Raw genomic sequence first — 11,570 nt, 5'->3', positions numbered from 1 at the left:
GGCATGTTGTTGCTTTCATGAGGAACTACACTGGATCAAATAAGCGCCTTGCAGATGCTGCCGTCTGCCTATGCACAATAAATTGCAGGATCTAGGGCCATATTCTGTATAGAATGTAGCTCATGTAGACTCCCCACTAGCAGTACTGCCAACTCCCACATTATGTGGTGTTTTATTTAAGACACCAGGTTCTGGAGCCATGTGATTACAAGAGAGAATGTCAGCTTTTACTTTTAAAAAAAAAAAAAAAGTAACTTAGTAGCCTTCACAGCGCAGAGAAAAGCTTGAAAACATGAAGCCTGAAGGTTCAAAAGCCAGAAGGTAAATTTTAAAAAAAAAAAAGTGTTTATTTTTAAATCTTGTGATATTTAAGCTGATCTCACTGAATGTTTGAAGGTGGCAATACTGCTCTAGTGTAGATCAGGAGTAATTGCACTGCAATCAGTGAAGTTAAACTGTTGTACAATGTATATATGATCTTCCAAACTAGGCTTAGTATTTTTACAGCTCTCCAGCCTGAGGTTGGCTTGCAAATCGTACTTATGAAATAGCAATTAATAGTTAAACCATTGTAATGAACGACCTGTTGTTTCATGAGAGACAAGGTGGGTGAGGTAATGTCTTTTATTGGAGCAATATTTTATTGGTGAGAGAGACAAGCTTACACAGGGCTCTTCTGTGTAAACTCAAAAGCTTGTGGCTTTCAGCAACAGAAGTTGGTCCAATAAAAGCCATTACCTCACCCACCTTGTCTCTCTAACATTCTTGGACTGAGAGGCCAGAACAACACTGCAAACAAAAGTTATTTCATTTTTTCTTAACTTAGTCTTTATCTTCTATGTAAGTTTCAAATTGTTTTTCCTTCCCCAACACCAAATTGGTTGTTTACAGGGTGTGAGCAGTGAGTGATAGAATAACCCTGAGTTACATTTAAAAAAATACTTTCCAATAATCTCTTGGCAGAGGAGGAATCGATCCTGCTTAGAATCATACAACTGGAAGGGACCTCGAGAGGTCATCTAGTCCAGTCCCCCTAGTTCATTCTCTCAAAGATGTTGTGCAGCCTTTTCCCTCATGCACAAAGGTTCATCATAGATCTCACCATGACCAGTAAAGAAGAGCCACACAACCACCCCAGAATTGGGAGCAGTGCAGGGAACATCCTTTGTTTCCCCCGAGAGCTGAGTATGCTGCATCTGCAGAGATCACATACACAGATGGCCCAAGGAGATTGCAATCACAGCCCTGATTCTCTGACTGTCTCTCTGATTAAGCTTGAGTTTTGTGTGGAATATTTATAGGAAAGTCTTGAAAAATTACATGAAATTTACCAATTGATTTGAGAAAAATACCTTGGGCCTCTTAAAGTTGAGTGTCTCTCTCAATTCTAAATGCATTTTCCCTTACTGTTAATTTTTTTACATTAATTTTATTTTACCTGAATGCAAATATGATACCCTGAAGACTCCTAAAGCATGTAACATTTGGGACATTGGCCAGGTCCATCTGAGCTGTTCAGCCTCTTCTAGAGACTTGACTGAAGTTTCTGCAATTCAAACAGTAAAGTTCTGAAGGGTGTTTAAAGGCCTCACTGCACCTGGAAATAATGCTGACTGTCTGTGTCAGTTCAGCGATAAGTACAATAAAGTCATTGTCTTTACCTATTTTGGTTCTTCTTTGTTCATTACTGTAGTCTCTGAGTGCCTCTAGCCAGATAAAATGCAAGTCAATGGTACTTAAGTGCTTGGGGCGCTGCCCCTCAAAGATACCTAGGCATCGCTCTGTTCAGCATTGCAATGCCTAACTTTGAAGTGGCTTGCTGCCCAGGGGAATCCTCAACCCTGGGCTAGGCATCCAGGTTCCCACCCTACAATGCAGAAGAGAGAGGTGCCTAAAAAAGGACCCCATAGAAGCTAATAAGCTGAATGAGAGGCCACCTAAATTCTACAGGAGTGAGATGCTGAGAAAAGTGACTTAGGTACCCAAGTTGCTGACCTGGCACACCTGGCTGATGGTCCAGAGCTGGGCATCTCAGCTGGCCCTGGCCCAACCAGCTGAAACTGTCTTCCTGCTTGATACTTCTTTCCCACTGGCCTTATGAGTTCCTGTGCCCCCCATCATCAGTGTGGGTTCTGTGCTTCTCTCCCACCTATTGCTGGCCTGCAGCCAGCCTTTCTGCTTGGGTCTGACAGGTATCAAGTGTTAAGCTCCATACCTACAGGACCAGGCTCTGCTGATGAGATAGGGCATCCCCTGCTTGCTGCTTGAATCCAGCTTTGGGGCCTCTGGGGCTTCAGCTTGAGCAAGGGCTCTGAGCTGCTCATTATGCATGGGTCAGCATCCGGGTTTAGGTCAGTGGAAACTTAGGCACCCACAGGGTTAGGTGGTGGCTGAGCATTGGTTTTGAAAGTGTCAGTGGTACCTAAATAGTGGATTAGGTGTCTAAAGGGGTAGATAGGCCCAGATTCTCAGAGGTATTTAGGGATCTATGTGCCTAATTCACTTAAGACATTTTTTAAAATTCGACCCTCAGGCATGTGCTTTAACTTTGTGTAGGTGAGTAGTTACATTTAAATCAGTGGGGCTACTCATGCATACACTTAAATGGGCTTAAATCTTTGCTGGGTCAGAACCAATGGGTATTTACCTGTTACTGCATATAATCATAAACATGTAGGGCTGGCCTGGAAGGTACCTCAAGAGGTCATCAAGTCCAGCCCCCTGAGCTGAAGCAGGACCAAATAAACCTAGACCTTCCCTGGAAGGTGATTGTCTAACCTGTTCTTCAAAACCTCCAATAATGGGGATTCTACAACCTCCCTTGGAAGTCTATTCCAAAGCTTAACTATCCCTATAGTTAGAAAGTTTTAATTTGTATCTCCCTTGCTGCAGACTAAGCCCATTACTCATGGTCCTACCTTCAGTGGTCATGGAGAACAGTTGTTCACTGTCTTTTTTTAATAACAGCAGTTAACATATTTGAAGCCTGTTTTCAGGTTCTCCCCTCAGTCGTCTTTTCTCAAGATTAAACATTCAATTGCTTGTTTAACCTTTCCTCATAAGTCAGGTTCTTCAAGTAGTGTCCCTATGGGTGATCCACTTCAGGTGCTCATGCAATTAGAGATTTTCATTAGCTGTGTCCTTTCAGCCCACACATGCACTGTACATATCCTTGTGTCCTGTGCTGTGGGTGAACTGCCATCAATTCCTTATCAACCACCTTCACCTGAGATAGACCTGCTTTTAGCATGCCTCATCTTCTTAGAATCTTTTTCTTACTGTTAGTTCAGCTTATTAAGTTGTTAGTTTAGTTTTTAGCGAGAGGAGAGCCTTCTCCCTACTCCCCCCCCACCCCACCCCCCGCTTGGGAAGACTTGCCTTCTTCGGGAGATCATGCCTGGCTCTCCAGAATTAAAACATTACATCGCTTGCTGGGAGACTATCCCAGCTGGCAATGGCCACTCCAGGTGTCTCCACTGCCTAGGGGAATTACACGTCCCACAGAAGTGTAACTTCTATTTAGGTCTGAAATCTAGGGCCAGGAAGAACCAGGAGATCAAGCTGAGAATTCTTATGATGAAGCACTCCCTTCATTCTGGATTGGAGCCAGGCCCGGAGACTGCCTCTGTACACTGGTCTCCGGCAGCGCCTGCCTTAGTGAAAATGGTGCCCTGGGTGAAATTGTATTTTGGCACCTCTGTCCTGGCAGACACCCTCCATCGTCCCTGGCCCTGACAACTCCCCTCCATCGTCCCTGGCCCTGACAACTCCCCTCCAGGCCCCACTGACTCCCATAGTGCTTAATTTGTATTGAAAGAGGTGCAGGGCTCAGCCCTGGAACAAATTAAACACTGGCTGAGCAGCTGGTGCTAGCCTGACACCCAGCTCGGAGTTTTGGGAGGTGTGTGTGTGAGAGGGGGAGTGTGTGTGTGTGTGTGTTGGTTGTGTGAGAGATGGTGTGTGTGTGTGTGTGTGTGTGTGTGTGTGTGTGTTGGGGTGTGTGTGTGTTTTGAGGTGTTTGTGAGAGTGTGTGTGTGTGTATTGGGAGAAAGTATGCATATGTGTGTGAGAGAGGATAAATGTGTATTTTGAGAGTGTGAGAGAGAGGGTGAATGTGTGCTGGGGGTAGTGTGTGCATGAGTGTGTGTGTGTTGGGGGGAGCGTATGTGTGCCTAAGTGATTGTGTCACTTGAGAAGAGCATTCAGGAGCCTGAACAGCAGTTCCAGCAGCTCCCCGTCTGCACCCAGAAGCATCAGCAAAGACATGCTCTCCTTGACCACCACCCCAGCTCAGCAGAGATCAGGTACGCAGGTTGCGGGTGACAGCACATGAGGCAGACTCCAGGTCAAAGTTTGGCCCAGGGTGACTCCATACGCTGGGGGAGGAAGGAGAACAGGAGCAGCGGCAGCTGCAGACAGCAGGGCAGTAGAGGGAGAGGGGCACCCCCACTTCGGAGGAGTTACCTGGCTATTCCAACTCCCTTCCCCTCACAGCTCAATCTCTTCCTTCACTCCAGATGCTGCCTGCCTCTAAGCCCTGCTGGCCATCAGCAGATGAGGTGGGTTGGAACTACCAGCACGGCGTCCTCTTGAATACTGCACCCTGGGCAGGGACCCAACCTGCCCACTCCTAAGGCAGCCCTGGTCCAGGCAGAGCTAGTGCCCCTTTGACTTTGGTACATCACTTCTCCAAGAAGGGGAACTACCTCAGAGAGCTGTAAAGGTCCCAGGAAGAGAGGCTCTGACTCACCTCATAAGGAGACTGTTCCAAAGAGATCTTGGTTTCCTGCTTAGTCGATGGTCTCGGAATCACTGACTTCTAGGTCTGGTACTGTTGTGCCCACAGGATCCTCAGATACTTCTTTTTCTTCATCACTTTGCTGAAGAGTCAGCCGTAGTGATCGGTGGCCATTTGGTATGTTCCTGTTCAAGGCCGCAAAGGCTTGATAGGCCAAAAGTTCAATGTTGGAACAGACTTGATGCACCCATGGGCCGTCTCCACCTCTCTGTTGGTGGAATTTTATCCTGGATGTCACAAGCCACCCAGATAATGGCGTTTGTCAGAACGTCTTGAGGCATTCTGGTGACATGACATGTCCGAAAAGTGTAAGATGCCAGCAGTGGAAAATGACCCCAGTATAGACCAGAGTGACCGTAAACATCTGCGTCATGAATGAAGTTGTTCCACTTTATGTCCAATAGAGGATGATGACATTTTGTGTGGAAACCTCCAGTTTTGCCCGGGCATGACGACTGGCAGCCCCCCCGTCCCCCAGCTTGCCACCCCAGGCACGTGCTTGCTGCGCTGGTGCCTGGAGCTGCCCCTGGTAGCCACTCCCTGATCATTGAGACATAGTGTCTGACTTGTTCTTGCATTCATTACAAGTTTTGCCTGTTAGTCAGGTTCAGATCTAGTATGACTGGTAGCATCCATGGTGGGACTTGTAGGAGCAAGCTGTTTTTACTTCCTGCCCTTAGAGTGGAATGGAATGTGGGGGCCCGACACTGCTAGCTTTGGCTTAGTGTACAAGACAGGTTAATCCTGTCACTTTACAGAGCTGGCCTTTGGGCCACATGCTCTTTAGGACTCTCTAAATAAAAGACCCGTCTCATTTAAATGAGAGATGAATTTCATTTTGCTGCAAAGCTAACTTTCACATTGCGAGCCCATCACTAGGGTTTTTTCCTAGTTCTCAACATGGCTGTGAATGGCTGACCTTTGGAACCCACAAACTTTGTGGATTACCAAGGTTTTTGGAAGCCCCTGAACTGACTTGTAGGTGACTGTGTGTGTGTTGAATAGCCCCACCAATAGCTCTAGGGATGAGGTGGGACAGAATAATAAATAAGAGAAAACACAAATGAGAAAATTGGGTTGGAGATAGACAGGATGAGTGGGAAATGGAAGGTAAGAAAAAGAGGAGGCCAAAGAGAAGGAAAGGAGAAAATACCTACCCAACTGTCAGGTGAGTGATTTTAATATATTTATGCTCCGTTATTGTTGTTTCACTGACAGATCTCACTTCCAATGTAAGTCTTGGGAAAAAATGGATAGGATATGCTAGCAGCCCCTAGGCCACCATCTATTTCAAAATTATCCCGTGATAAAACAGGTTGGCAACTATACACAACTGATCTTCATTTCTCCTGATGCAAAGAAAGCTGGCAACTTTTTATTTAAAATGAGCCGTTCAATAGGGGTGCTACAAATATTTTTGGGAGGCCTTTGAAAAATGTTAAAAACAGTGTTGCTGCTTAGATATCTGCTCCATTGCCCAATTGCTCATACTCAAGTTTTCGTAAACTTTAGCATCAGGTCACTGCACCTTGTCCTAGCAACTTCTGAATGAATTTATGAATAATAATTCATAGTTATTTTAAATTGTAATTTATTAAAATGTTTTAATTTATATTCTTACCTGCAAGTTTATATAGCCTCTGATTCATGTCCCATTTTGAGGATTCTTTTCTTGACAAATTTAGCTCCTGCAGTTGGTCATCACATATAGTATATCTCAATCCTCATTATATTTGCTGGTCACCATAAATTTTCCTAGTTTTTCCACTAACTTTCCTAAAATGTGGCAGTTAGAGCACAAAGTATTTTAGGTGCCCCATCACCCAGCAATTTTTAGATTACACCTCCCAATCAATCTGATCATGGTTGAGTTTTCACCTTTTTTTACATACTTAATAAAAGTATAAAATGTATTTTGATTTTTAAAATATGCCCCTGCATAGTTTGTTGGTTCAGATATCTGTACACAACCCCTTTGCCACTCCCTTCATTTACAAATGTCATCAAATAGACCAGAGTGACCTCACCTATTCACAATGACCAAAGTGCATTCTCTTACCGCTCTCTGGTCCTCGCCTCTGGGGAACGGAGAGCAAATAGGCTTTAAAGTTTACCTTGAAGGTATAGCGTACCTTCAAAATGGGCGCTTGGGGCCCGGTGGTGGCTTAGATTGCCCTTGACCCTGCACAGGGAGAGGACATGACGGTCTATGCCGAGGGTACCTGCTTCTCCTGCGGGAGAAGTCCTGCCTGGGTCTAGGCGAGAAGGGGTGCTGTTGGGTGGGCTGGGATTTGAACAGCTTTTTTTGGGTAGCCGGGGTATGCATGCCCAAGGACTTAATAGTTTTTCTTGTGTCTTTCAGGGTATGAAGACGGGAGTCAGTTTGCTCCGCAAATAGGCCCTGACTGTTAAAGGGGAGATCCCGTATGGTATGTTGCACCTCAGGCGGAAGACCCAATGACTGGACCCAGGTATTTTGGCGCATGGCGATGCCGGATGCTAGGGTGCATGCTGCCGCGTCCGCAGCATCAAGGGAGCCCTGAAGGGAGTTGCGAGCTACCAATTTGCCCTCCTCGGCAATGGCCCCCAATTCCGTATGAGCCTCTGCTGGAAGGAGTTCTTGGAATTTTAGGACTGCAGACCATGAATTGAAGTTGCACCTACTGAGGATCGCACGATGGTTTGCAATCCATAGTGAGAGACCACCAGTAGAGTAAACTTTTCACCAAAAAGTTTGGCGTCCTTTGATTTAAGGGCCGGGCCCTTGTTGGCCCTGTCTCTCTTTTGCGTTCACCACATCCACTACAAGTGAACAAGAGGCAGGGTGGGTGAAAAGGTATTCGTATCCCCTGGTGGAGACAGAGTACTTTCTTTCCACCCCTTTGGCTGTGGGGGGGATGGAGGCTGGAGTTTGCCAGAGTGCTTTGGCATTGGTCTGTATGGTTGTATTCATGGGGAGGGCCACCCTGGAAGGCCCTTATGTCCACCATAGAATCCTCCTCTTCCACGACCTCCTCAGCTTGGAAGTTCATATTTAGGGCTACATGCCTGAGTAGTTCTTGGAGGACCCTGAAGTCCATCGGGGCGGGCCAGACGTGGATGTGCCGGCCAGACCTGGATGTGCCAGCCGCGGTCTCATCAGGGGAAGATGAGGATGACACCACCAGGAGAGCTGGGTTGGAAGTAGCCCTTTGGTCTTCTGGGGGCAAATTTTCCCGGGTGCCTGGGGTAACATCTACCACAGGGACTGGCTCTGCAGGTTGTTCTGAGTCTGGAGGAGGGCGGCTGAGGGTTGCCTCAGGGGGCCGGGTGCCTGATTGTATCGGCGGGCGGGAAACAGAATGGGCACCCTGGGCCTGATGGTTATGCCCAGGGGGTCCAAAATTGCCACTGGGGTTGCCAGTGGGACAGCAAGGGGTCATGGCCAAGGCTTTCTGGGCCCAAACGGGGGATGTCCGAAGCCTCTGAAGCTCTCCCCGACCTACTGGAAAGGGATTGGGAGTGTGACGACCAAGGGGGGGAGCGGTGCACAAATGCAGCAACGGGGGCACCGAGTCCCTTGGAAGACAAGGGTCGTACAGTGAACGGTGTTGTAATGCCGACTGTGACCACGACCGGTGCCATGTTGAAGTGTGGTGCCACGAGGCAGGCCGATGCCATGTTGGGGAGCGGTGCTGTGAAGGAGGCCTGTGCCACACTGGGGACTGGTGCTGCAGTGGAGACTGGTGCCATGATAGAGAGCAGTGCTGCGATGGGGCACGGTGCTGCAATGGGGAGCACTACCACGCTGGGAAGCAGTGTCGCGAAGAGGATCGTCGACGAGTTGCAGATTGGAGCTGTGGCAACGAATGGTGTGGAGATCGGTACCCGGAACAGTGCTGGTCTGAGCGGTGCCACAAGGTTGCTGAGTACGATCTGGACCTTGAGTGGGACCATGTTATGGCAGCTAACAGCGACCTTGAGTGCGAACGGCTCCGAGAGTCGGGGCTGCAGGACCAGCGCCGCGAGTCAGACCGGTGTCGTGAGTCAAACCGGTATGTGGTATGGTGCTGGGACTCCGAATGACTCTGGGACTCAGAGCAACGTGGAGATGCTGGTCTAGTGGCGGACTGTCCGAACAATGCCGGGGCTGAAGCTGGGGCTGGCGCTTGATACGGGGGCACCGGTGCTGTCATTTTGATAAGACCTCTGGCGGCTTTGAAGGTGTCTGGAGTGGAAGGTAGTGTAACCTCCTCCACTTGCAGGAGCCCCTGTTGCGTGGGACTGTCTGGAGCAGGCCAGGCCTAACTGGCTTGTCAGATTTAGAGATCTGGTCTGAAATCTGCTCAACCAGGGTTGCAGTGACCGCTTCGGGCCTATTGGAAGATCCTCCCAAGGCTTGCTTTTTTCAAGTGACCGGGGTGTGGGAGCGGTGCCGGGATGGACACCTTTGGGGCCTAGGGGATCATTGGTCCCGAGGCAGGTGCAGGATCTTCTGCGGTGCCGTGGCCAGTATTGCTGGAGGAGCACTGTGCACCGAGGCACTGGGGCCTGAGTCTTGAGAGGGATGCAATGCAGACTCCATGAGGAGTTGTTTGAGGTGGATTTCCCTCTCTTTTCTAGTCCGGGCCTTGAAGACTTTACAGATCTTGCACTTGTCAGCCTGATGGGCTTCCCCCAGACACCTAAGGCAGGAGTCATGGGCATCGCACATGGACATGAGCTTGTGAAAGTAGAATGAATTATACTGTAAAAATAAGAATGGATTAAAGAAATGTTGTATGTACCTTTAAGCAGAAATAAGAAATGTTGAAATACAGGTGCCAGGAAAAGAAACATTAAGCATAAACAATAGTGCTAATGGCGAAACATTAACAGAAGATCGGTAATAGTAAGGAAATAAGATATGCATGTCTAGCCCTGGTAAACGTATCAGATTCTGCTTCCTTTGTTACCTTGTTAAATTCTCGCCCTTTTATCTGTATAAATAGCGCCTGCTGCCTGGTGGACATAAAATCATGACTGCGGTTTCCTCAGTTGAGGTTGTCAGAACCAGAAGGGCCCTGCCTCCAACATGCGCTTCTGGTGGCGCCTGTTCCTCGGCTGCTGGTGTCTTAAAGTCTGGGGAGTCCACAATGACAATTCTTTTATCCAGCAGCAAGTGTGGATAGCTCAGACCTTTAATATTTCTAAATGCTGGGTCTGCAGCCACATCCCAGCCCACTCTCAAACTGGTATTCCTGTCCTGGCTATCTCACTCAATTCCCCAGACCTCACTGGAGGACCTTGTCGGTTTAACACAATATGGAACAGTAGTGACACCTGGGAAGAGGCTATTGGCAGTTCCTTTATCCCACTTGGGGGAGTAATACACCATGCAAAAAGGCTCCTTAGGTTACAAGCAGTAGTTAAAATAATGGCAAATGAAATCAGAGAAAGTTTAAGAGCCCTGGCTAAAGAAACAGGGGTGATCCGACAGATGGCCCTCCAGAATCGTCAGGCATTGGACATAGTGCTGGCAGCCAAAGGAGGGACCCGTGCTCTCATTGGAAAACAACATTGTGTGTTTATACCTGATGATACCAATGAGGTAATAGATCGCGCTAGCTAGATTCTGCTTCCTTTGTTATCTTGTTAAGTTCTCGCCCTTTTATCTGTATAAATAAGATAGTTTGTGTCTTGCATGGTGCTCACATTATCTAGGTGTTATTAGCAGAGCGCTATGCTAATAAAACAGAGTGGTCTGACAAACTGTGTGTCCTGAGTCTAACTTTGACACAAGAATGGCAGGGTTTGAAGCCCTGGAGCCCCGCAGGTCAGTCGTTGAAAGGAGGAACTCCCCCCCAACTATAAAGCTACACTTAACATTACAATAACTACTATACTAAGCTTAACACTACAATAACTACTTAACACTAGGGTAACTATTAAGAATTAACTAATAAAGGTAAGTATTAGATAAGCAAAAGCTAACGATTAGTGGAATACTTGATAACCAAGAGACCACTGTTCCAACAACTGTCACTGGTGGTAAGAAGGAACTGAAGAGGAGTCGGGCCGGCGGGATCTTGTATAGAGTGCCATACCGGTGCCATTCCAGGGGCCTCCCCAGCTAGCCTAACGGGTAGCTGCTAGGGAAAAAGTTTCCGACATCCATGCATGCAGTGCGCATACACACCTAACTGGAATTGATATGAGCAAGCACTCGAAGAAGAAACATTGGTTAGCAAATAGGTTTCTATGTGCACTACCTGAAGTTACAAATGGCATTTTGGTGCACTGTGTACCGTGAGTCTACGGTATATGGCACTGCAAGAAAGTTGAATGAGTAATTGCAGCGAACAAGGTTATTAATTTGGCCAGATGTATTTTTTTAATAAACTTATGTGTTGGACAGTTTTCTTCTAAATAGTCACATAGGCCCAGATCTCCAAAAATATTTGGGTGCCTACCTACCTCTTTAGGCACCTAATTCCACCATTTAGGTGCTACTAACCTTGTAGGCATCTAAGTTTCTGCTGGCTGGCATTCACAAAGCGACCTACACCCTAATGCTGCCCACAGCTAATGAACAGCTCAAAGCCCTAACTCAAGCCAAAGCTCCAGAGGCCCCAAAGCAGGATTCTCCAACTAGAGGAGGTTGCTCCTGTAGGCATGCTCAGAGCAGGCACATACCTGTCAGACCCTGCAGCAGGTGGTCCAGATGTAGGCCACCAATAGGTAGGGCGTGCAGGGAAACATAGGGCAAGCATGAGAGAGGTATTGCCCATGAACAGAAGGCAGTGAGAGAGAT

The 11,570-nt window shown here is 47.5% G+C and overlaps 1 protein-coding gene across 1 annotated transcript; it reads left to right on the top strand.

The window, feature by feature from the left end:
• Positions 1-251: 251 nt before the first annotated feature.
• Positions 252-9,565, top strand: LOC115649993. Its single transcript, XM_030559280.1, has 2 exons — positions 252-321; positions 7,161-9,565. The coding sequence occupies exon 2, from the start codon at positions 8,250-8,252 to the stop codon at positions 8,898-8,900; it is 651 nt and encodes a 216-aa protein (XP_030415140.1). The 5' UTR covers positions 252-321; positions 7,161-8,249; the 3' UTR covers positions 8,901-9,565.
• Positions 9,566-11,570: the final 2,005 nt, after the last annotated feature.

The sequence above is a fragment of the Gopherus evgoodei genome, chromosome 1 (assembly GCF_007399415.2).
Source record: "Gopherus evgoodei ecotype Sinaloan lineage chromosome 1, rGopEvg1_v1.p, whole genome shotgun sequence".
NCBI lineage: Eukaryota > Metazoa > Chordata > Testudines > Testudinidae > Gopherus > Gopherus evgoodei.
The sequence above is the reverse complement of the archived record's forward strand: the minus strand, read 5'-3'. Positions and strand labels throughout refer to the sequence as shown.